This window comes from Lupinus angustifolius, chromosome LG12 (assembly GCF_001865875.1).
Source record: "Lupinus angustifolius cultivar Tanjil chromosome LG12, LupAngTanjil_v1.0, whole genome shotgun sequence".
NCBI lineage: Eukaryota > Viridiplantae > Streptophyta > Magnoliopsida > Fabales > Fabaceae > Lupinus > Lupinus angustifolius.
This window is the reverse complement of record NC_032020.1, coordinates 17,563,311-17,588,296: the sequence shown is the minus strand read 5'-3', so window position 1 is coordinate 17,588,296 and position 24,986 is coordinate 17,563,311. Positions and strand designations below refer to the sequence as shown.

At 33.1% G+C, this 24,986-nt stretch overlaps 4 protein-coding genes and 1 pseudogene across 4 annotated transcripts; 2 read left to right on the top strand and 3 right to left on the bottom strand.

Moving 5' to 3' along the window:
• On the top strand, window positions 1,751–5,203 carry LOC109362952 (sugar transport protein 7-like). The gene is made up of 4 exons (XM_019609057.1): window positions 1,751–1,929; window positions 2,340–2,659; window positions 3,134–3,760; window positions 4,427–5,203. Exons 1-4 carry the CDS (start codon window positions 1,785–1,787, stop codon window positions 4,853–4,855), a joined length of 1,521 nt encoding a protein of 506 aa, XP_019464602.1. The 5' UTR covers window positions 1,751–1,784; the 3' UTR covers window positions 4,856–5,203.
• On the bottom strand, window positions 5,615–6,513 carry LOC109362954 (annotated as a pseudogene).
• Window positions 8,525–13,770, top strand: LOC109362959 (DNA replication licensing factor MCM5). Its single transcript, XM_019609063.1, has 17 exons — window positions 8,525–8,975; window positions 9,352–9,531; window positions 9,612–9,710; window positions 9,805–9,941; window positions 10,033–10,138; window positions 10,378–10,512; window positions 10,613–10,690; window positions 10,951–11,055; window positions 11,199–11,290; window positions 11,372–11,504; window positions 11,597–11,692; window positions 11,960–12,051; window positions 12,139–12,229; window positions 12,494–12,603; window positions 13,048–13,177; window positions 13,257–13,358; window positions 13,450–13,770. Exons 1-17 carry the CDS (start codon window positions 8,568–8,570, stop codon window positions 13,531–13,533), a joined length of 2,178 nt encoding a protein of 725 aa, XP_019464608.1. The 5' UTR covers window positions 8,525–8,567; the 3' UTR covers window positions 13,534–13,770.
• On the bottom strand, window positions 14,816–17,620 carry LOC109361526 (WD repeat-containing protein 76). The gene is made up of 5 exons (XM_019607003.1): window positions 17,413–17,620; window positions 16,752–17,331; window positions 15,813–16,219; window positions 15,480–15,578; window positions 14,816–15,194 (listed from the first exon to the last, which is right to left on the bottom strand). The coding sequence occupies exons 1-5, from the start codon at window positions 17,532–17,534 to the stop codon at window positions 14,981–14,983; spliced, it is 1,422 nt and encodes a 473-aa protein (XP_019462548.1). The 5' UTR covers window positions 17,535–17,620; the 3' UTR covers window positions 14,816–14,980.
• Window positions 18,560–23,169, bottom strand: LOC109361645 (ATPase 8, plasma membrane-type-like). Its single transcript, XM_019607161.1, has 14 exons — window positions 23,119–23,169; window positions 22,806–23,024; window positions 22,575–22,712; window positions 22,167–22,481; window positions 21,732–22,058; window positions 21,306–21,425; window positions 21,072–21,194; window positions 20,873–20,977; window positions 20,481–20,790; window positions 19,875–20,389; window positions 19,613–19,786; window positions 19,229–19,411; window positions 18,939–19,105; window positions 18,560–18,810 (listed from the first exon to the last, which is right to left on the bottom strand). Exons 1-14 carry the CDS (start codon window positions 23,167–23,169, stop codon window positions 18,714–18,716), a joined length of 2,844 nt encoding a protein of 947 aa, XP_019462706.1. The 3' UTR covers window positions 18,560–18,713.

Here is a 24,986-nt window from a genome sequence, read left to right as displayed (position 1 = left end):
TATATATGACTTGAAGCTTTTTTAACTGGCAATCTAATCATAATCATTTATTTCAAACGACCTGCAATAATTTTGAGAATAATATTAGCAATTAGCCAAATTAACTTTATATTTGTGTAAAATTCACCATTTTATTTAGTTAAAATAACTTTTTTTATAAACTAAATGAGCTAAATTTAAATTAAGTAGAATTCAATAATATTTATATATTAAATATATAATCAAATATTAAATAATATATAAAGTTATATTTAAAATATTTTATAATTATATATATATATATATTAATATATGAATATAATATATAGTATATATTAAAATAAAAAACTATTTAAAAGTCAAATATTTCGATATACATAATATATGTATATATGTAAAGTACAGGTTAAGACATTAATTTTATCATTTGATCTATAATAATTACAATTTTTCATTTCCCTATCTTATTAACTAAATATAACCACTAATATATTTGATTGATGGTGTAAGGTTTAATAGATCACAAGTAACATCATATTATATTAAATATCAAATATTTGATGATTCACATGAATCATCACACACTTTTGCATGATATTAGTTTATTGTTCATGGGAAGAGATATGTTTGCTTATACTAAAAAAACCTATGTAATGATAGAGTTGTAAAATTAATAACTAATATTTCTTTAGTTTATGAGAAAAGGTATATTAAGTGAAAGTCTTTAAGTTTTATACAATGTAATTATATCTTGTATTATTCATAATTTATTATTATTGATTTTTAAGGAAAAGTAATACAAATGAGTAATATATAATTTATTAACTACATAAATCTTTATGCTAACAATACATATATATTATATTCTTATCTTTATGATGATAAATGAGAATAAATTTATTTTCCTAAAAAACACTTAGGAAAAGAGAATGTGTATTGTATCCCAACAACAAAAGGGAGATTATTTTCCTAAAAAACACTTAGGAAAAGAGAATGTATATTGAATCACAACAAAAGAGAGAACACTGATTTCAAAATTTGACCATATTTTATTCATACAAGGGTTAACAATATACAATATACACCATTTATTATTTGTACAACTTTATGGTGCCCATGCCCCCACTACCCCTTAATAGATATCTACTATGCAAACATATGTATATAAATCGTTTTTGTTTAAGGAAAGAAATGTAATATATATGCACAATATAAAATTTTATATATAATTATTCTATAATATATTATTTATTTGTATTAATTTTATTTAAAATTTAATAATGATAAAAAATGAAAGATAAATAATACAATAATAATATAAAAAGCTTATACATATATATCTTTTTCTCTCATAATATAATAAATGTTTGACTATGTAATTAAAGCTATAGTCAAGTATTAAAGTTATAGTCAAGTCAAGTCATTTTCGGTCGTCATAAAATACAATTTTAGTATTAAAAGCACAATTCATACTTTATTCAATAAATGAAGTGTACCTCACATTTGAACAAAGATTTGAACAGTAATAAAAACATTAGAATAAAATATGTTGTAGTATAAGATGATAAATTATATTCTAGTATAAATAAATATGTTATATCCTTTAGACACTAAAATCATGATATGTATCCTATTTAATCATTTTATATCAAAATATTTTTAAAACTAAACAAAACTCTAAACAATTTTATTCACACTTACTCTAATATAGAAAAATGATAAAATGATGATATTTGATGGACGTAAATAGGTGGAAGACGTGTATATAAATCTAATTGCAGTGAAGATAAAGGAGAGTGGAGGAAATGGCTGGTGGGTCTTTTGCAACAGGTGTTGTGAATAAGGAGAGAGCAGAACAATACAATGGAAGGGTCACTGCTTATGTCATTATTGCATGTATTGTTGCTGCCACTGGTGGTTCTCTCTTTGGATATGATGTTGGCATTTCAGGTTCATCCATTTTTCATATTCTCACTCACAACTTTCATTATTTTATACTTTTCATCTTCCACAATTCATTAAGTTGCATTTAATCACTTACTTTGATTTGTTCTTCTAAAACTAGTTACTTCCCACCCTGCTAGTTAATGGTAATGTCTCTAACTGAGATAGCATATGTTTTGGATTAAGTTTTAGGGAGAAAAAAACATGTATGAATTATGAAAAGAATGTAATTTAATCTATGTATGACTCAAATCTTTTATATAAGAATCATTATAGAATTACATTATGTAGTTCAGACTACTCAAGTCTTTTTATTGTTAGATGATCCATAACATTTATTACCATTTTCCTTATCAGAATATGCAAGCATAATCCTAATACTCATATATATGAAATTTTGTCTGATGTATTAACAGGAGGAGTTACTTCTATGGATGACTTTCTTCTGGAGTTTTTCCCTTCAGTATACACTCATAAAATGCATGCCCATGAAAACAACTATTGCAAGTTTGATAGTCAGAAACTTGCAACATTTACTTCTTCCCTATACATTGCTGGTTTAGTTGCATCCCTATTGGCATCGATAGTTACAAGGAAGTATGGACGCCGTATTAGTATCATAGTTGGTGGTGTTAGTTTTCTTGTTGGATCAGCTCTGAATGCTGGAGCTGTCAATCTGGTAATGCTTTTCATAGGTCGTATTATGCTTGGTGTTGGCATTGGCTTTGGGAATCAGGTACTCTCATTTTCTCCAATCTTTAGCTATGATCAACTTTTATGCATATACAATCTTCTTGTTTTGAAACATTGGTTTATTTAGAAAATTGGTTGATTTGGAAAAGGAGAAACCAATTGTTTCCTATTTAAACCATAACCAATTGTGTTTTAAAATGCACAAAACAAAGGTAATTGTAACCAAAACATTGCACTTTTGGTGGTCTATCCAGCCACATAGTGACCATAGTTGTGGCTGCATTTTACTACAAATATCTTCATTTGCAATGAAAATAATGCAACCATAGGTGTATTTGATACTATAATTTTAAACCAGAGTTCATAAAATTTAGAGGACAAAATGTTAGTAATGTGATAGAAATAGTCAATGAATGGTCCATAAAAGTACATTTCAGTTGAAAAAGAGAATTCATTCATAGATGAGAGTCTTAGACTTCAAAACTTAATATAACTACTTTTGTCTGTTCTCTTGAAGGCAGTTCCGCTTTATTTATCAGAGATGGCCCCAACCCACCTCCGAGGAGGTTTGAACATGATGTTTCAAGTAGCGACAACTTTCGGTATTTTTACAGCAAATATGATCAATTTTGGAACACAAAAGATTAAACCATGGGGGTGGAGGCTCTCACTTGGCCTGGCTGCTATACCAGCTATTTTGATGACTGTAGGAGGGATATTTCTTCCCGATACTCCGAATAGCTTAGTACAACGAGGATTAAAGGAAGAAGGAAAGAAGCTCCTTGAAAAAATCAGAGGAACAAATGATGTTGATGCAGAGTTTCAAGATATGGTTGAGGCAAGTGAATTTGCAAGCTCAATAAAGCACCCCTTTCGGAACATATTTGAAAAAAGATACAGGCCAGAGTTGATCATGGCAATCTTCATGCCTTTCTTCCAGATTCTGACTGGCATAAATTCAATTCTATTTTATGCTCCAGTGCTATTTCAAAGCATGGGATTTGGTGGAGATGCATCTCTCTACGCCTCAGCCTTGACCGGAGGAGTTCTCGCTTTTTCGACATTCATTTCTATTGCAACAGTAGACAGATTGGGTAGGAGACCTCTACTCATCAGTGGTGGAATACAAATGGTTATATGCCAGGTAAAATACTATTGCAAATTCTAACTATGCTTACAGGAACATTGATAATTTGAAATGATGCTAGAATATGAGCAAATACACTTACACATTTTTCAATTTTTATGATGTATTATCATGGAACTCATTTTTGATGGAATGAGGCAAAGGGATCACATTATACTAGAATTAGATTACACAAATTAGAATTGATTATTTGATTTAAACCACTGATCCGCCACTCGACAAAAACTCTTTTCTTCAGCTCCTAAGCCATATGACAATTGGTTGCAACTGTTTTTCTCTGGTTTCATATTAGAACATACTTTCTGTGGGGAGGGAATTTGTCAAGTTCAAGAATAGGAAAGTAGTTACTACAAAACTAGACCACCTTTTCACTGGTTCCAATCTTCTTTTGTCTCACTCTTTTGTGTCACTCCATATGTCAGGAGATGTGTAACCACATAAATATTTAGTAATTATAATTTAAATTTAAATAATTTTTTTCCGACCAAACAGAAGCAATGGTACATGAAGTGGTACAAAAAATGGGACAACTCCCCTTTTGAGAGAGGCTGACTTACTTTATATTTATCAAGCAATTGACTTTACTTTATATGTATCAAGAAATTGACTTCAAAGTTATATTTATCAAGCAAATGACTTTACTTTCATCTTTTACATGAACAGGTTATTGTTGCCATAATTTTAGGGACCAAGTTTGGACCAACCCAAGAATTGTCAAAAAAGTTTTCAGCAGTGGTTGTAGCTGTGATTTGCCTATTTGTTGTAGCATTTGGATGGTCATGGGGCCCACTTGGGTGGACTGTCCCAAGTGAGATATTTCCATTAGAAATTCGATCAGCAGGACAAAGTATCACAGTTGCTGTTAACCTTCTATTCACTTTCATAATTGCACAAGTCTTTCTTTCCCTTCTTTGTTCATTGAAGTTTGGGATCTTCCTGTTTTTCGCTGCTTGGGTTACATTCATGACCATATTTGTTCATTTGCTCCTACCTGAAACCAAGGGAGTTCCCATTGAAGAGATTGCATTTTTGTGGAGAAAGCACTGGTTCTGGAAAAAGATATTGCCAGAGATAAGTGATACCACAGTTTGAGACTATCTCAGGCTCCATGAATTGAATTGGGAGAGCAAGAGCTTGTAAATATTTTTCCATCATAAATGCAATAAAAGACAATAGTTCCCATTAAATTTCCCAACATTATTAAAAAAGGTTATTGCTTATACAACAACATAATCAATTTAGAGTGGCTCGATGATTCTAAAACTAGTATATGCAACTGAACACCAAAAAATTAAATTCACTAATCATCCCCGTGAAATCCAACAAGTAACCCAAATTAAGCATTATTTGTGTTATCAAGCTTCCAGGCACCCCTATTCCAAGAAGTAATCAAACAGTTTTACATGCATCTTGAGTAAGAAAAGGCCAATGTTTAATTCATATCAAGCAACCTCTGAAAACAAACAAGTTCCATTGAGATAAGAGAAAAATATGTATACATTTAAAGTGTAAAAGTTTTATATAGTGTCACCGCATCCATTATTCATTGTTAATCATCAATAAATCTTCAAAAAAAGTAATACAAATAAAAATGAATGATACATTGAATGTGTATAAATCTTTATAAGTATAAATATATATATATTACACTCTTGAGATAAATGCAATCAACCATATGGTATGCATAATCATGGAACATAATTATATCTATGTAGTCCTGACAAATTTCAATAAAAGGTCTAAATGTATGATGCCCCAGGGGAAGAGGCAAGTTACAAGTGGTTTTCTTTCAACAACAGTTCAGATTATATCAAATCATAATGAATTAGGTCATAGTAACAATTCACATCATAATAGAAAGTTGGAGATTTTATTGCATTACTGTTGCTATTAAATTTCATAACTACATCATACACAATACAATCAACCAACTAAGAGAAACAACACATCTAACAAATTTCCTTCATTCATATCTTCGATATGAAAATCCAAAAACCTTTGTCATTATTGTCAGTTTGTCACAATCCAAAATGACTAAGCAATAAATCTTCATCTATCTCTACATAACCATTGTTTTCAACGCGATCGCACCCAACGTTAATCCTCTTTAAAAACGGAAGCATGTTGGAGATCATGCGAGCATCATATAACACCACAAGAAGAAAAATAACTACAAACAACACAATCATGCATTTATTGATTAATCATGAAGCCGAAGTAACCGCCTCAAATTATTAGTTGTTGCATCGTTCCTCCCTAAAAAACCGGGAACCGGAACAAAGCTCGGAGGCGGAGACGTAACAAACGCCGATCCCGCATACATCATTTCCTTCGCATCTGAAACCCTAATTTGCTTCTTCACTGTCATCAGTTGATTCTCAATGCTGAACTTCTCACCTCTCTTAAGAATCTTAACTTGGCCTATTACAAGATTCGTGGTTGCCGGGAATTTCATCGATTTATCGTCGGAGCGGCTCCGGCCAAGATGATTGGGAGGCAATGGAGTCCGCCTACAGCGGCGGTTATAGGAGTTGAAATTTTGGTTATGATTTGTTGTGTCTGTTTGCGATACATGACGTGGCGAGGGCCAAGGCAACATTGCGTAACCTCCCTTGAAGGCAATCGTGGGAAAGAAGAATTGCGGTTCCCATTTAGAAAAGAGAGAGATGGAAAAAGGAAATGAAATGGTTAAATGGAAAGAGAGAAATGAAGTTGAATGAAATTGGATGGAAGAAAAGAAACGTATATTTGAGTATTTATAGTAAGAGAAATAAATCAACATTCTCATTTAAGATGGTAGCCTTATATATAACAACCAGATAAAAAGAATACCGACAGTGTAAAGGGTTTTTACATTGTCACTACATTATCCACCATTGATTTTTAGTTTTCATTGACTTTTTAAATAAAAATATTGTAAATGAATAATAAATGATGCACTGATTATATATAAATTTTTATACTGTCAGTACACTCATTTTACACTCTAACAACTATCCAATGAAGTGGCATTCTATTCATAATTACAATATTTTGTGATTTTGTAAATAACATCTTTGTTTTTTGAATTAGAATTTATCTCTCATAAAATACCTTTTTAATATACCTTAAGGAACCTAGGCTCTAAAATGCATTTGGTGCTCCCATAATTATTGTACTTAAGAAAGTTATTACAAGTTGCTTGACCATTTAATAATCTACATCTATACTATATATAAAGTCAAAACATGATGTAACCACCACCATGGCATAATTTATATATTCCTATTTTGCCCTTCAAAAATTTAATTTAAAAAAACCATATAATCCTATATAACCACCTTAAATATATTAATTATAAGTTGCATATCTATACTACTTAATAAAGGAAAAACCTAACCTAACTTTCATGAAGTTATTTTGGAGATAAGTTACAAATGTATATGCATCTTTTCTTTAAGATTGAACAATTACCTCAAACGAATATATATTCAACTGCAAATTACAATATATAATACAACTTAATATATAGAATACACATTACAAACAATAGGAAAGCGGATTGACAGGCACGGTAGTGCCTGTTAACACACTAGTAGTAATAATTACTAATCACAATAAAACAAACTATGTAAGTATGGAAACTATGGATAGTACTTGTATGTTTTCATACCATATATTTGTAAACATTCATTAAAATCAATCTAGTTTTCAATTTATTGTAAGTAGCGTGTTGACCGGTACTTTGTGTCGGTCACCTGCTATGATCTTCATATTATATTATTTAAGAAAAACAATTTAAATATAAGAGTGCAGTATATAAACTCAATAAAATATAATATGTGATAGTTGATATGATATACATAAAACTTATGTCAATTTCTCATTTTGTGCCTATTGGGTGGAGAAAGATAGAAGATAGAAATAAGAGAATATGTGGAAAATTAATGATATTAAATTATTAATATAAAAAATGAAAGTAATATGTGGAAGTTTATAGTAGTTATTAAAAATATAAAAGGATAAGTTTATAGTATAGATAATTAATATATAAATAATCATTACAAGAATCATAATAATATATATTAGTGCGTAGAGACACTTCGTGCTTGCCGGCGAATATTATGTGATACTAAATATTAAATTTTTATATATTATATATATTTTTTTGTTTATGATAATGTTTAATTTAAGGTGGGATATGTGATTAATTAATGTGTTGGTGGTAGTTGCTTAGGATTATATAGTTTTTTTGTAAAAATTAAATAATGTTAAGGGCAATATAGAAAATAAAAATTACACAATGAGGAAAGTTATTTTAAGTTTTGGTTTTATATATAGTGAATATAGATGTATAACTAAAATTCAATAAATATAATAAAAAACATTGTAAGTAACTTTAAATTAATAAAAAAATATAGTAGCTAAAAATTAATATTAACTTTAATAACATCCAATGAGATAAAAAATCAATATTAATTTTAATAGCCGAAATGTTTATATTGTCAGGACCGTAGAAGCCCATGGCATGTGGAAGCGGGTGGAAGTAGAAGCCCATGGCACGTGGAAGCGGGTGCAAGTAGAAGCCCATGGCATGTGGAAGCGGGTGCAAGTAGAAGCCCATGGCACGTGGAAGCAGGGTGCAAGTAGAAGCCCATGGCACGTGGAAGCGGGTGCAAGTAGAAGCCCATTGCATCATTTCCCGCTATTGTTTCCCGCCAAAAACGACATTGGTCTTTTTATTCTTCTTCTTCTGGTTTTCTCACTCATTTCCAAACCCTGAGTCATAATCTTATAGAGAGCGAGAGAGAGAGAGAGAGAAAAAATGTCAGGTTGGGACGAAGGAGGCATATATTACAGCGACCAAGCGAATTCATGGGAAGGAGAAGCCGATGCTTCAAACCACTCTCTCCTCTTGAAATTCAATGAGTTCATTCGTAACTTCGAGTCTCACAACAATGTCTTCCCTTACCGTGAATCCCTCCTCCACAACCCTAACTCCCTTCTCATCGACGTCGAGGATCTCAACTCCTTCGATCCTGAACTCCCCGCAAAACTCCGCTCCTCGCCCTCCGATTTCCTCCCCTTGTTCGAAACCGCCGCCGCTCAAGTTCTTTCCGGTCTCAAGACCAAGGTTGTTGGTGATTCAGGGCTCATGGAAGATGCCGCTACTGGTGATGTTCAAATCTTGCTCACTTCCAAGGAGGATGCTATCTCAATGAGATCGCTTGGGGTAAGTGAATGATTGTTCTTGGATTTGACCTAATTCGAACGATTTAATGAACTGTGATGGATTTAACCTAACTTAACTTGCACTTCGACCTTATTGGAGTATTCTGTTGTCATGGGCTCAATGCATAGTTTACACATAGAAAACCTAATTGACATTTTTTGTATAGGCTCAATATGTGATTACTTTTTGTTATACGTCTAATTTTGTTTAATAGAAAAATGTATTTGATTACACAGAAACATTTACATTACAAATTTTTTTGTTTCGTCAAATTGTTCATATTACATCTTTGGATTTTTATGCTTTTTTATACTGATTATTATAATGTCTATGATTGATGGTTTGGATTTGAATTGGAATGTTTTTTTTGTTATAGGCTCAATACATATCAAAGCTTGTAAAAATTTCTGGGATTACTATTGCTGCATCAAGGACTAAGGCTAAGGCAACTTATGTAACCCTGATCTGTAAGAATTGCAAGAACGGGAAGCAAGTTCCATGTCGCCCTGGACTTGGGGGAGCCATTGTTCCCCGTTCCTGTGATCATGTTCCTCAGGTTTGTCTGCTGCGTCTTATTCATTCTCACCTTGTTTTCTTTATATTTTGCATAACTTATCCCAAGGTTTTTGTTTGTAGCCTGGAGAAGAACCATGCCCAATTGATCCATGGCTTGTGGTTCCTGACAAGAGCAAGTATGTTGATCAACAAACCTTGAAACTTCAAGAAAACCCAGAGGTAATCAATAAATGATATGAATTTGATTAGTATAAAGCTTAAACAACACTAGCTATGATAATCATATAATTCATTTTCTATGTTGCTATTGAAGGATGTTCCAACTGGAGAGCTTCCTAGAAATCTACTTCTCTCTGTCGATCGTCGTCTTGTTCAAAAAGTGGTACCTGGCTCAAGATTGACAGTCATTGGAATTTATAGTATTTACCAAGCTTCCAACTCCTCTACATCGTGAGGCTCATCATCAACAACTTTTGTTTTTGAATATTTTAATTTATTTGTAGCTCACCATCAGTGCTTAAGTTATATGTACAAAATGCAGCCACAAGGGAGCAGTTGCTGTTAGACAGCCTTATATTAGGGTTGTAGGAATGGAAGAATCAAATGATGCCAAGTCTCAAGGCGATGCTGCATTTACAACTGAAGAGGTCAGTGTTCAACCCTGAAACAATTATAAAATGACTGATTGCATCTTCCTTGTTTAGTACTTTGTTTGTTGCTTTCATGAATTTCTTGGTTTAGCTGAATGTTACACTTAGAAAATCTCGGGGTTTCTATGAAATGTTATTTTCAGTGGGTTGTATCATATGTTCTTCCCCCAGCTTATAAACCTTTACTTCATCTATAGAGATTGATGGTATATATAATTGTTCTGTATTGTTTGCAGATAGAAGAATTCAAAAAATTTGCTGCAGAACCTGATGCCTATAAGAATATATGCTCTAAGATTGCTCCTTCTATATTTGGGCATGATGATATAAAAAAGGCTGTAGCATGTCTTCTGTTTAGTGGATCAAGAAAGGTATACTGTTGTCTTTGATGAGGACATATATTGTTAGGAAAAACAAAGTCTATTCATGGCAGCTGATAACATGGTCATTTTTTTTTTATCAAACGAGCAGAATTTGCCTGATGGAGTGAAGTTAAGAGGTGATATCAATGTCTTGCTTCTAGGGGATCCATCTACAGCGAAGTCCCAGGTTAAGCTCTTTGTATTTTCTTTCTCTACAGTTGTTCTCCTTATTATTGCATGGCGGTTGAGTTGTTAAAAACTGTCTATGCCATTTGTGTTATCATTGGTTTTGTATCGAATAGTGAACTGCTTTTGCCAGTGCATTTCATCTATAAATGTTTTCTTTTCTTCTAAGTTTTAGCTTGACAAATTTAAATAACTTGATCATTTAGTTGTTCACATTATAGCTTGCATTTCCTTACATGATGTGACAATTACCTTTTACAGTTTCTCAAGTTCGTAGAAAAGACAGCTCCTATTGCTGTTTATACTTCTGGAAAAGGCTCATCAGCTGCTGGTCTCACAGCTTCTGTAATTCAAGATAGCAGCACTGTAAGTTCTTCACCTCATACATTGTTTTGTATTATATGGAAAATTTCTATCATCATATTATTTAGAATTTGAGATGTGATCATGAGCTAGTCCTTCACCGATTTTGTTCGAGAAGCTTCTGATTCTTATTTTGTGGAATTCAGCGTGAATTTTATCTTGAAGGAGGAGCCATGGTCTTGGCAGATGGAGGTGTTGTCTGCATTGATGAGTTCGACAAGATGAGACCAGAAGATAGGTATTGTGAACTGTTTGGTATTTCTCTCTGTAATTCATCATCAATGGGTCATGGTGAAATTTTGTGGTTTATGCTTTGTAGGGTTGCCATTCATGAAGCCATGGAACAACAAACTATATCCATAGCCAAAGCTGGGATAACAACTGTTCTTAATTCAAGGACTTCTGTTCTTGCTGCTGCTAACCCCCCATCAGGACGTTATGATGATCTTAAGGTCTAATTCCATATAACTATTTTTTATCCTTTTCAGTTTCTAAAAAAAAATATTCATCATGAGACTAATAGTAACTTTAAATGTTCCCCCAGACTGCACAGGATAATATTGATTTGCAGACAACTATTCTTTCTAGGTTTGACTTAATCTTCATTGTGAAGGACAACAGAAACTACAATCAAGACAAGGTAACTTTGACTGTTCTGTTTTCACCATGTAGGACTTTCTTTTGGAACCTCTGAATATCAAATTTGTTTCTTCTGTGTTGTGGTTAGTTCTTCAAATTTATCTAGTGTAATATTTAGCAAACAGTAGCCCACCTTTTGAATAAAGTGAAGCTCTTTTATCTTGCATGTTGCATTAATGGACTAGTTTTCAGACCCCATTGAATATGATGATCTGTATAATATTTGATTTTCAACCTTAAGTCATTGGTTGACTAATTTTAACTACAGATCATGGCTAGTCATATCATAAAGGTTCATGCATCAGCTGATGCAACCATGGGTGAGAACAGGGTTCCGAAAGAAGAGAATTGGCTGAAGAGGTATGCTATATCTATCAACTTAGTCAGTTTTCCATGCAGTTTTTTCAATTACTTGAGGGTTAAAGTTTAGCTCTGCTATCTGAATAGGTATTTACAATATTGTCGAGCAGTATGCCATCCTCGTCTGTCAGAATCTGCAGCATCACTACTGCAGAATAATTATGTGAAAATCAGACAGGTAAAAATGAATGTTATCAATTAATTAGCATACATAAATTTCATGTTCTCCTTCAGCTTAATTTGGATATTAGAAGCTTTACATGATATTGGGAATGAATTGGGCCTTTATTGGTCTTTTGGATATTAGTTTCAGAACTTCTTGTATTACTATCCATTTATTGCAATATCTTGCCATGTCGCTCCTGACAATGCTTGTTTGATGTAATGTATCTGCTATTAGAAACAGAATAATTCACTTCTTTCTGTGTGGAAAAAAATACAGGATATGAGGCAGCAAGCAAATGAAACTGGAGAAGCTGCTGCAATACCAATTACTGTAAGGCAGCTGGAAGCTATTATTAGGTTGAGTGAGGCACTTGCCAAGATGAAATTGTAAGTATTGCAACTATTCTTGCTTAAACTTCTTACTTTTATTCATAACTATCTGGGTGTAGTTCATCAAGATATTAAAACAATTGGTGCATGCGTAGAATATAGGATATTACATACTCTGGTGCATGCAGATTCATATTCCATGTTAAGTCGTCCAAACTTGATCAGTAGTTTTTTGTGCAAAGCTAGCAATCATAAGTCTTGTTTTTCATTTAAGAAAACAAAACACTATCCAAAAGTGGTTTCTCTATGTACAGTGGCGTCTATACTTTATATTTAGTTGCTGTATTAGTTGGTTCAATAATATAGAAGTTATGGACAGATAGAAAAAGCCTTTATAGGCGCCTACATTTTTTGTAGTATCTTTTTTTCCTTTTCCCCTTTTATGCTCCATGCATCTTTCTTTAGACAAAATGTAGCTTGATGATTAAATTTCAATACCAGATCTAATTCTGCTAATGAGGAGAATGTGCAAGAGGCAATGAAACTTTTCAATGTGTCTACAATGGATGCAGCCAAGTCTGGAATAAACCAACAAATAAATCTTACACCTGATATGGCAAATGAAATAAAGGTTTGTCTTGTGATGAAACCATATTTTTTTTTCATTAATCGTCACATCCTGATGGATAAATTGTTTGCACTGCGTGCAGCAAGCAGAAACTCAGATAAAGAGAAGAATTGGGATTGGAAACCACATATCAGAAAGAAGGCTGATTGATGACCTTAGCAGAATGGGAATGAATGAATCTATTGTAAGTAGCCAGCAACTAAACTGAAAAGATTCTTAAGACTTCCTGTATGTTTTGATTGCTGGTATTCATTGATATAATCTACATTGTGCAGGTGAGAAGAGCTCTTTTAATTATGCACCAGAGGGAGGAAGTAGAATACAAGCGAGAAAGGCGTGTTATATACAGGAAAGCATAATATCTCAGTTTTTCTACCCATTAGGTGACATTCTGGTTTGCTTAGACTCAAGGATGTGTCACTAATTGTGTTAATGTATTCTCTTCATATTTTATTATTAGCTTTTCTCACTTTCTAATTTAATACCATGTATTATATTGCAACCACTTGTTCCTAAAGTTAGGAGAAAACACCACCGGGCTGATATAGCCACAACCTTGGCCTATAAAATTAGTCGCGCTACCGATTAACCATTGCTAATCTCCGATTTGTCATAATTGAATTCATGATATATCCATATCTTGAAACCTTGACGTAAGTTTAACCATTGAACATGTGACACATTCAACTATTAAATATTATTCTCTAAAAGTTAGTATCCAACATTACAGTTAATTCAAAATAATACTTTCCCTTGTCCAGAGAATCATATCATAAACTCAATAAAAATATATTTGCTGTAATATTTTCAATCTGTTTCTCAATAAAATAATTGCAATTATAGAAAATGAAGATGCTAAGTAAAAGAACAGTTGCTAAAAAAATATTTGGTTAAAGTTCAATTTTTAATTATTTGTGTTACGAATTCCTGTATATAAAAGAATCGAGTGATTTTAGATGTAGATAACCAATTTGTCTATTATCTTGATTACTTGATTACCTTTTAAGATGTAGAAGATGAATCATACGATTCAAATTGTATTGACATAAAAATAAGCAACTTCCGGTCAGTCTCAACAACTTATTTTTATAGGTTCAAAGTTTTAACAATTTCATCATGTGTGTTTTCGGGATGGTTTCAGAATTATAATTTATGTTATCCTCACATATCCCAATGTGTATTCTTCTTATAACAAATAAGATTTTATTATATTTACTTTTTGTTCCCTACTTCAGCTAAATATTTAGATTTTAGTCTCTATAAATAATGTGTTAATACAACAATTGGTTATGCTACCAATTAGTATGACATGAAGGATTGTATTAGAAATATAATTATTATGGACTAAAATCAAAATTTTGAAATATAAGGGAGGAACTAAAACCAATTTTTTTTAGTTTTTTGTCCCGACTTTAATTAGTACATGTTATAGGATGGTTGTTAGAAATATCATCCCTATAAACTAAAACCAAAATTTTGATGAGTGCTAAAATCCAAAAAAAAAACAAATTATAGGAACCAGAAACAAATTCGAATATTTAAGTGGATAAAAAATTTCTAATCGTAGAAGTAATATTTGTTGAATTCAAACTGTGTATTATACTAGATAAAATTTGTCCATCATATGCACAGATACACCAAAGCATAAAAAAGAACGGTAACATTGAGTGATTAAGTATTGTTACAGTTGCAAGTGCCAGACGCAGATAATTAAACTTGGCCCTATCTAAAGTGGCATATTGATGCCTATAACATGAAATGGAACAGAAACTTTATATTTTTTGCACACATGATACAACACACATCCTAGCGCAATGTCCAAATGTAGACCTGGCCTCCACTTGTAGCTCCTGCTAGAGTCCCAACCTCATAAGGGTGTGCATCAAATCTACACGGAATAGCAGATATGTATGTGCTCTGTAGAGTTGTAACTTGTTTATTCTCAATTGCTGAGACAACATCAACTCCTCTTTTCATATTTCCAACAAATAGGTACGAGTCATCCCAACCCCATATTGCTCTGCAACCATAAAATCATGCTCATATAAGTCAACGGCTTTTTTTCCCGTGATTAGTAAGTAACGTAATAGGAATCGAGAAGAATGTATGGCATATCATAATTACAAACTCAGCTTATGTTGATCAAACATTCATTTATACTCAACAAGAGTACAAGCTTAATTAAAGCATGAAAATCAGCTTTGAAGAAAGTCCAAAAGCTTTGACATGAGAATATTGCACTATATGAAGTTAAGCAGAAAGAGAAGCATTGAAAGTCATCTTTTATATTTCCGAAAACCCATACCTGAAAGAAGAAATCCATCTGCCAGTCTGATTGTCATGATAAATAGAAGCTGAGTCCTCCAAGTTAACTCCACTGTATATGCCAATTGTGTTGTCCATGCTACACATTAAAGTATAATAATACTCAGATAAGCAAGTTTTATGACATAACTAACATCGGATTAATGAATCAACAAAAGATAGATGATGGACAAAAATTCAATTAAACCAATAAAGAACCAAGTAATTCCAGGTTCAGTACAATTGAAAACTAAAAACACATCTAGTCTGGAATCAGATAACTTGCAGAACTAAAAGAAATTAGTAAACATGTAGGACGGAACAAGCTTCCTACCTTGTAGTTGCCATGTTACGTCCAGAAGGAGAGAAATAAGCAGATTGCAAAGCCCTTTTGTGCGTAAATGTCTTTAAGGCGGTCATCTTATCCATGTCAGTGTATCTCAAATCCCAGGTGCAGGCTGTTCCATCAGAGGAACTGGTAGCAACAACCTGAGGGTTTTCGCAGTTGAAATCTATTGTATTAATCCTATCTTCATGCAAAACCCATTGTGACTGACTTTTACCAATCCTGTTATCCCATAGAGTCAAACCTCCTCGACCCTCACCAAAATATAGACAGTTTGAGTCATTTTTTGGTTGAGAGAGAGAATATATACACTCCTCACTATTAAATACCAGATCAAAGACTTCCTTTTCAGCATCCATTAGCCTAATTAATCCATCATAACAACTTGTGTAGATCTGCATATAAATTATCGATCTTATAAACTTTTTAGCATGCATCCAAAAAGTGCATTTTCTGTAAAGATAAATGAGAAGGATTTTCAACTAGGGAGGAATTTTTAAATTGGATAATATTTGGAGAGAGAAAAGTGATTTTAAGATACAAAAATTATTAGGTTGTATCATTCTCCTTTAAATAACTAACAAACCGTTAGTCTAGTGGGTTTAAGACCCAATGAAACCCCAAGGTCGAGAGTTTAATTTTTGGGAGACACAACCACGAACCTGAAATAGATTAGTTCCTTAACCAAAAAAGTGAGAGATATCATTGGTAATACCAAAAAAAATCTCCTTTAAATAGTCTAGTGTTCATCCATTACAATCAATGAACGAAATATGAAGAATTTAATGATATTTTATCTTCATAGTTTATCCCTTTTCTCAGTAGTAGAGACTAACTTTATAGTGTTCTTGGTAGATTGTTATGAACACACTATCCGAAACTTGGTTAACAGAAAGCATTGCTGAGAATTGAGATACAAGTGCATACCTTTGATAAGCAATTTTCTTGAACCAAAATCCCAGAAATTGGAGCTGAATGGGGATGGTATAAATAAACCTGAGGTTCTGCATTTGTATCATCTGTATCCCCAATATTCCAAAATCCAATATTCCCAAATTTGTTACCAACCACAATCATCCTCAAACTACTCGAAGGAAAAAACCGCACATCAGTTATCCTCCCAGGAACAACACGTGCTATATTCTCATATTCCAAAGACATAGATTCTAACTTAAAGGAACCGTTTTTCTTATTTTCCTCTACATCACAAAGAACCCCAACACTAGAATTAGAAGCTTCTTTCTTTGCCATACCCACAATCGATTCAATAAAGGACCTATCACTATGAGTACTATCATAAGTATCAGACATAGCAAGAGGACCCAAATTTTTAACGGAAGTTTCGATTTTGATGGAAGATTTATTGGGGCTAGGGTTGGAATCTACAGAATCTAGAGTGATCGGAGGGATACCCCTTGTTCGGAGGGAGCGGCGAATGACGAGTGGGGTTTCAATTTTGGGTTTTTTTGTCTCTGATTTGGAATTGGGAGAAGATTTAGTTGCAACCCTGAAAGGTATAGAATTAAATAATGAATGTTAAAGTTAATGGGAAAAAGAAGAATGAATAATTTGGGAAGAAGAGAAGAACCTTGGACGCTTGGAGAGTTGGGTTGCTTTGGAATGGAGTTTGAGAGCAGCCATCATTTCATTGTTGCGGCGAATGTTGTTCAGTCTCTTTCGCTCGTAGTCTGTGAGGTTCTGAGACGCCATTGAAACTGAAAATGGAAGAGTGAGAGAGAGAGTGAGAGGAAGTTAGGGATTTGGTTTCAATGAATTGAGTTCAGAGTAATGTGAAGGGTTTCTTTATCAAAGGTGTACCAGTGGCGGGAAACTTAATGTTGATGAGATTTGATTAAAATATAATCGGAGAATAGAGGAACACACTAAATATTTTATATTACCACTACATTATCATTATTTATTTTCAATTATTATTAACTTTTTAAAAAATAATTTAAATGAATAGTGGATAATATACTGACTCTGTGTGTACATTTTTACTATTAGTGTACAGATTTAGTATATTTTACACCAACACTAGAATAAATTTTGATTTTTAAAGCCTAACTAGATCGGAAAAAAAATTAAAATATCAAAAATTTTGATATTTAAAAGTAATATTTATTAGAAATATAATTAAACATCCTAAAAAACATTAACTATTTATCTAAAATAATTGAGGATATCTTTCTAAGTACAAAGAAAGTTACAATTTGCCTCAAGTTGCAAGTTATATAATATACTTCATGTGTTCATTGAATGGATGGAAGTCAAAAAAAATTTGGTGGAAGATAGAAGTCAATTGACTAAATGAATGATTAAGTATAATCACTAGGGTTAAATATGGTGGTAAAATTCATTTTGGTTAACAGGTAAAAGAAATGAAGTTTAAATGTTAAAATTATGAGAATAATATATCTCCTCGTATCAGTATAAGTTATCTCCTCTAACCAATAAAAATGTGATATGTGTGTTATTTTGTTTATTTTTAAAAATATTTTTATAAAAAATGATGAAACATGACACATGTCATGATTTCATTGGCAGAAGATAACTTATACCATGAGATACTCCTTACCTAATATAATATGTTGCTACTATATTAGTGTTTAACGAAACACTTGTGGTTAACAATTAACATGGTACACAGGGAAGTTATAACTTCCAGAATGTTAAAATTGTCATTCTTGTACAAAAACTGCAAAAGAAAAATTATAAAAAATAATTTCATTTTTATTTTCTTTATTAGTGGCATTTACAAATCTGGTCACAACAAATATTCGGTAGTGTTACATATTTGTTACACCCCTATGCTAAGAGGAAAATTGAGAAAGTAATATCAGTTTTTGCCCATCTCCCATATTCGGTAGTTCCATTCCTCAAAGTTGTTTACAATGTGTAGTGTTGTTGGATGGTATCAATGTCAAGACCCTTCAACTTCACCACAGATTCAACATGCCCCTTGAGTGTGTGGAGCTCTCTAAGCCTGAAAATATTAATACATCAATATAAAAATTACTCAATAGAGACCATTGTTTAATGTTTAGTAAATCCATAACTATCATGTTACTAAAATATATGTGTCCTTGTAAAGTTAAGTTTGAGATATTTCACCTAGCAGCCTCAGCACGCCTCTTAGCCTGTTCAGCAATATCAGATTGTTCATTGTTGTTGCTCTTATGGGATTCGGGAACTTGGAGACCGTGGAGTGTGCGTTGCGCTACCGCCCATTGAGCCTCCCTTTCTCCCCTTCCGTAATCCTTCTTTGTTGTGAATGCAGTCTGCATTAAAAGGATTAAACTATGGTGAACTCTATATGAAAAGATTAGGAATTAGGAAATGGACATTTTCTTTAAGGAAAGTTGGTTGTTTTCATAATGTTATTTATAACATGTTTATAAGACCTTGTTTTCTAGCATGTTGTCCCATGCTCTTCCGGACAATCCCAAGCGGATAAGGAATTTGAGAATGTCAAGAGGAATGTATGTCACAATGCTAAAGATCCAGATTACTCCTGCCCATCTCCAACCAAATCCATGGATTCTAGCAAAGTCCCAGTGTGCATATACAGCAATGACAGTGGCAACCTAAGTTCAACAATTACCAAGTTAAAAATGCTAGATACCATGAATTTTTAATGAGATAAGTTGTCAATTTATCATTATTTTTTACATTGATGGATGGATGGCCCTGCTACTTTATTTCATCCAACAACTATTCTTCAATTATGTCAAGTTTTCGGTTAAAAGATTATGAGTATTAACAATAATTTGTCGGAAGAAACTAACCAATTGAGCAGCAAGGAAGGCTGCCATTAGCAAGAAGCCAGGGCGTTCAACATAAGACCAGCTCCTTGATCTGGTAACAAATATGAGTGCTTGACTGATAATACTGACTTGAAGGTATAGAGCTGAGTTAAGCATCTCCTCGCTGTCTGCAAGTGGCTTGACACCGAAAACTCTCTGAAAAGAAGAGAGAAAACATACTCATATGTCATTTCATGATTGTATTATGAGTGTATTGCTTTCAACATTTTGAATAGCTACTTACGGTGAAGAAATCGGTGTCGTGAACTAAATAGAAGAAGACTACTGTAATGATAGCCATATAAGCTCCAAGAACAACTCCAGTGGCAAAAATTTCCTTAAGCTTCCATGAGTCTGGAAGAGGGGATGGCTTCACCCTATCCTTGGAGATGGTCATGATGGTTCCATCATTTAAGATGGCAATGATCAAAACCATGAATGGTGAGAAGTCAAACTTCCAAATTAGAGCCACGAGCATGAATCCAAACACGATACGAATGGTGATGGAAACAGCATAGATTGTGTAGTTCTTCATCCTCTGAAAGATGGCTCTGCTGGTCAAGACGGCACTCACAATCACACTAAGTCCTGGTTCTGTTAAAACAATGTCCGAGGCACTTCTGGCTGCATCAGTTGCATCATCTACTGCAATACCAATATCTGCTTTCTTGAGTGCTGGTGCATCGTTTACACCATCTCCGGTCATTCCAACAATGTGCTTCATATCTTGCAATCTCTTGACAATTTCATACTTGTGTTCTGCATAGGTACCACATATGAAAAAATCAATTAAGTTAATACAATTTTCAGTTCATTGAAGGCTTAACATAAATTAGACTCGTGTTATTACCAGGGAAGACTCCAGCAAATCCATCAGCTTTCTCAATGAGTTCATCAATTGGGAGTGTTGCAATGGAAGAATCTTTGTTATTTCCAAGAAGGTAGGATGAAGGATACATGTTTGTTCCCATTCCAAGCCTGCGACCGGTTTCTTTTCCGATGGCAAGTTGGTCACCAGTGATCATTTTAACATTGACTCCAAGGTCAAGAGCACGACGAATAGTCTCTGCACTATCATGTCTTGGAGGGTCAAAAAGGGGCAAGAGGCCCAAGAACTCCCATTGGTCTCCTGCACTCTCCTTAGTCTTTTCTGAAACAGTCTGTCAACAAAAGTGCAACAATTTTTATAAGAAAAATTCCTCATTGTGAACTAATGACATCTAATTTAGGTCCTTTATTCACCTGGTGTGCAACACCCAATGAACGAAGCCCACGCTCGGCAAACTGATCAATGATGTGATTAGCCTTTTTCAAAGTCTCTCCCTTGAGATCACAAAGTTCAATAATCTGGAATATATGTAAATAAATAGGTAGTTAAACATTAGAATTAAATGTTTTAAGAAATAACTAATTCATGGTTACATATTTATAAGTCCTTTACTTGCTCAGGAGCACCCTTGCTGCTTCTGTGCCACTTGCCTTGACCATCAATGAAGGTAATAGCTGTGCGCTTATCCACGGGATTAAACGGCAAGAAATGCACCTCAGTTATTCCTGCTCTTGCCTGTAACGATATAATAAAGCGCAATTGAATACAAAAGTTAATCCAATTTGCACACATCATGTTCACACAAGATTATGGTTCATGAAAGAATGTTAGTTCAAGTATTAGTACCTCCTTAGGGTCGCCCAACATCCCAACAATTGAAGCATCAATTGCATCCTGGTTTTCAGTTCTAGAAGCCCTAGCAGCATGTAAGACAAGGGTATCTCTGTCCATATTAGTAGGGAACACCTGCATTCATAAACAACCTAGGTTACAAGGCATTCTCAATGATCTTATTTATTTATTACTACTTACTACATATACTAATATACATCATGAAATGTTATTTTGTAAGTAAATAGGAAATTGTGGTTTCTGATTATTAAAGTATCACTTCATACATACATAGATACCAGACATGTTATACCAAACATGATAATCTAATGAATTATCTATGCATGTAGAGATCCACTAAAGCAATATATTAATTCACTATCAAATTTTAGAAAATTGAATTTTTTTGACCAAATTAAATCTATTAGATTGGCTACTAACCTCAATCATGGCCTTGTCTACGGTAAGCTTGTTAAGGGTGAGAGTTCCAGTCTTGTCACTGCAAAGAACATCCATGCCAGCCATTTCTTCAATGGCAGTCATCCTCTTAGTAATAGCTCCTTGCTCAGAGAGGCGATGAGATCCGATAGCCATAGTCACGGACAAAACTGTTGGCATGGCAATCGGGATACCTCCGATGAGAAGGACTAACAAATTATCAATACCTTCTCTATATGCTCTTTGTTGGATTGGGTACATCACAACAATCTCAATCAACATACCCACAGCAATAGAGCATATACAAAAGTTTCCAATGGATGTCAACACCTAATAGAAACAAAAAAGAAGTATAAAGTTATCATACTAAAAAATTAAAAATCAACTAAACATAGAAGCATCTGATTAAAGGGTGGAGCTAAAGAATAATATATGTACCTTTTGGAAATGACCAACATTGTTGGTGCTATCAACTAGATGTGCAGCCTTGCCAAAGAAGGTGTGGACACCGGTGGCGATGACAACAGCCTCTATCTCACCTTGCTTGCACGTGGAACCGGAGAAGACCTCATCACCAGGGTTCCTAGTGACTGGCAATGATTCGCCGGTAAGAGCAGACTGATCAATCTTTAAAGGATCACCCTCTAAGAGACGAGCATCAGCTGGGACAATATCTCCCAACTTGATGCTGATCATATCTCCTGGCACCAACAATGCTGCCTCTTCCTCACTCCATTTTCCATCCCTCAAAACCTACAAATACCATACAAATCGGTTCATTCTTCTCAGATACTAAAATATTATGTGCATGAGAGTGAAATAAGTATGATAAAAATGTTATGTCACCTTGGTTTTTGGTGCAAGACCAGCCATCAAAGCTGCAGCGGCATTGCCTGCATTATTCTCCTCAATGAAACTAATGGTTGAATTGATGATAAGCAACACCACAATACCAACAAAATCTTGCCAATCTGGTGGCTTGCCCTGCATTATATAGAAAGTTGTTGTTAGATAAACGAAATATATAAGTTAAACACATAATAAAACTTAAGAGAAATGATATATTTGAAGTAATACCCCTCCATTTGCCAAAGCAATGGCCATGATAGCAGCAGCTTCCATAACCCATGATAATGGATTCCACATAAACCCCAAAAACTTAAGAAACTTGCTCTCTTGTTTCTCTTCAAGCTTATTAGGACCAAATATTTGGAGCCTATTCTCTCCTTCAACCGTGGTCAAACCTTCCCTACTACATTTTAGCTGCTTGAAAACTTCCTCGATGGGAATGTTCTCCTGCACATATACATCATCATTATTTTTGTGAATAAACTTTATATCCAACAAGAATAAATAAATCACATTGAGTTTGAAAATATTTTTTACTTACAAGATCTACATTCTCATTTTTTAGTTCCTCAAATGAGATATCAGATGTCATGTATGTTTTCTACTTTAGATTTTTTCTCCTGTCCTTTCTTTCAATGGCCTCTGCCTAAAGGCCTTAGAAGGCCTTGGAAGAGGAAGAAAGAAAGAATAGGAAAAATGATGACACAAAAACAAAATGGAGATGTAGTTATAAGAAGGTGACAATAATGTTAACCCTTGATCTCCCTTCTTATAGTGTTACTTTTGATAGGGTGGCGTGATGCATGACTACCCTGTACAATAGTGTATGTTGCATGGACTTTGTGGCTAGCCAAACTCCACGCTATTTTCTTGTGGCGTGTGAGATGCATATTTCCTTATAGCTATGTATTTTAGGCTTTTGTTTCCTTGTTAGTTGGAGCAATATTTGACTCGGGTTCAATTGGAAAATTCCAATTATGGTTGTATAATTAAACATAGCCATTCCTTTTGGCCCTTATACAATTACACATATGATATACTCTAGACAAAGCTCATACATAATGTGTTAAAATGATAAAAAATGTGTAAATGTATAGTTAAACATATCTACATTTTAAGTATTTTTTAATCGTCATGTACATATATATCATTGCATTGTGTCATTTGGTTCTATATCTACGAAAGCAACCTTCACATGCATGTGACATAGAAGGAGATGAAAGTATTATATTCCTAATGAAAACTCGGATTTTAATGAGAATGTCATTTTTCATGTGAAGTGACTACGGTATTCTCATTTTTCAACATATAAAAGAATATTTGCCTTATGCATTTATACACATGCTAGAAACACTATTTAGAATTCCATTGGTAAGTAAAAATAATTTAATAAGATATGTTAAGTTTTTTACGAATATATTTTACTTTTATGTTTTTTTTTATTTTAAAAATTAAGTAAAAAGCAGCTGTGTATCATTACAGTGTAAGGAGAGAAGTTATTTACTTATAGCAGAGATACATTATCTCATATTCAATATGGAAAAATATTTTAATTTACCCTTTTTAAATAAAATGTAAGTTTTAATTTTTATAATAATTTTCATTTCCACTCTCACACAATCAATCTCTCTCAAACCCTCTTCACCGCCTTCAGTCTCTATAACATTTTCCCTCATAACATGTACGTAATCTTCTTTTCCACCTTTCCTAATTCCTCGAATTCCCTAATCATCTGAAAATGCCTTAAACTCTCGTTCAAACTTTGGAATCACATCCTGTTAGTGAAACTATCACTTCCGTTCTTCTACACATGTTACTGTTTCCTCAACATAAAGGGTTTATACAAATTCAAATTAGGACTCATGCCTTTTAACTTTTTTATTTTTTAAAATAAAACAACATTGTTTAATTCTTTCATTTTATTTACACTAATATGTACATGCACTTCGTGTCTGTCGGCAAATATTGTGTGATACTATATATTCAATTTTATATATTTCATCTTTTTGAATTAAAATGTATTTATTGTGTTCGATGTACTTTATATTATATTTTTTTGTGCGTGTTTATGATAATGTTTAATTTAAGGTGAGATATATGGTTATTAGTTGCTTAAGATTATATATTTTTTTTTGTAAAAATTAAATAATGTTAAAGACAATATAGGAAATGAAAATTACATCATGAAGGAAAAATTATTTCAAGTTTTAACTTTATATATATTATAGATATAGATAAAATGATTTTTCACATGGAAAAATAACTAAAGTTTATAAATTTAAGGGGTCACTTGTACAAATCTTACAACTTTAAAAACACTCAACTAACATAACATAATATGATGATTCCTTTGGAACTAAATTCAGTTTCCCAAAAATTTTGAATCGAGAGAAAAATCAATGTTATTAA

What these genes read in the sequence shown, in the direction of transcription:
- LOC109361645 (XM_019607161.1), bottom strand. Translation starts at nt 23,169, where the DNA reads ATGACATCTGATATCTCATTTGAGGAACTAAAAAATGAGAATGTAGAT. An exon ending in ATGTTGGTCATTTCCAAAAG is followed by an intron (nt 22,059 to 22,166) that starts GTACATATATTA and finishes TGTTTCTATTAG; the next exon opens with GTGTTGACATCCATTGGAAA. An exon ending in CCTTCCTTGCTGCTCAATTG is followed by an intron (nt 19,412 to 19,612) that starts GTTAGTTTCTTC and finishes TGTTGAACTTAG; the next exon opens with GTTGCCACTGTCATTGCTGT.
- LOC109362959 (XM_019609063.1), top strand. Translation starts at nt 8,568, where the DNA reads ATGTCAGGTTGGGACGAAGGAGGCATATATTACAGCGACCAAGCGAAT. An exon ending in GACGTTATGATGATCTTAAG is followed by an intron (nt 11,505 to 11,596) that starts GTCTAATTCCAT and finishes ATGTTCCCCCAG; the next exon opens with ACTGCACAGGATAATATTGA. An exon ending in TGGGAATGAATGAATCTATT is followed by an intron (nt 13,359 to 13,449) that starts GTAAGTAGCCAG and finishes TACATTGTGCAG; the next exon opens with GTGAGAAGAGCTCTTTTAAT.
- LOC109362952 (XM_019609057.1), top strand. Translation starts at nt 1,785, where the DNA reads ATGGCTGGTGGGTCTTTTGCAACAGGTGTTGTGAATAAGGAGAGAGCA. An exon ending in ATATGATGTTGGCATTTCAG is followed by an intron (nt 1,930 to 2,339) that starts GTTCATCCATTT and finishes ATGTATTAACAG; the next exon opens with GAGGAGTTACTTCTATGGAT. An exon ending in TACAAATGGTTATATGCCAG is followed by an intron (nt 3,761 to 4,426) that starts GTAAAATACTAT and finishes TTACATGAACAG; the next exon opens with GTTATTGTTGCCATAATTTT.
- LOC109361526 (XM_019607003.1), bottom strand. Translation starts at nt 17,534, where the DNA reads ATGGCGTCTCAGAACCTCACAGACTACGAGCGAAAGAGACTGAACAAC. An exon ending in CAACTCTCCAAGCGTCCAAG is followed by an intron (nt 17,332 to 17,412) that starts GTTCTTCTCTTC and finishes TATACCTTTCAG; the next exon opens with GGTTGCAACTAAATCTTCTC. An exon ending in CGTAACATGGCAACTACAAG is followed by an intron (nt 15,579 to 15,812) that starts GTAGGAAGCTTG and finishes TTTAATGTGTAG; the next exon opens with CATGGACAACACAATTGGCA.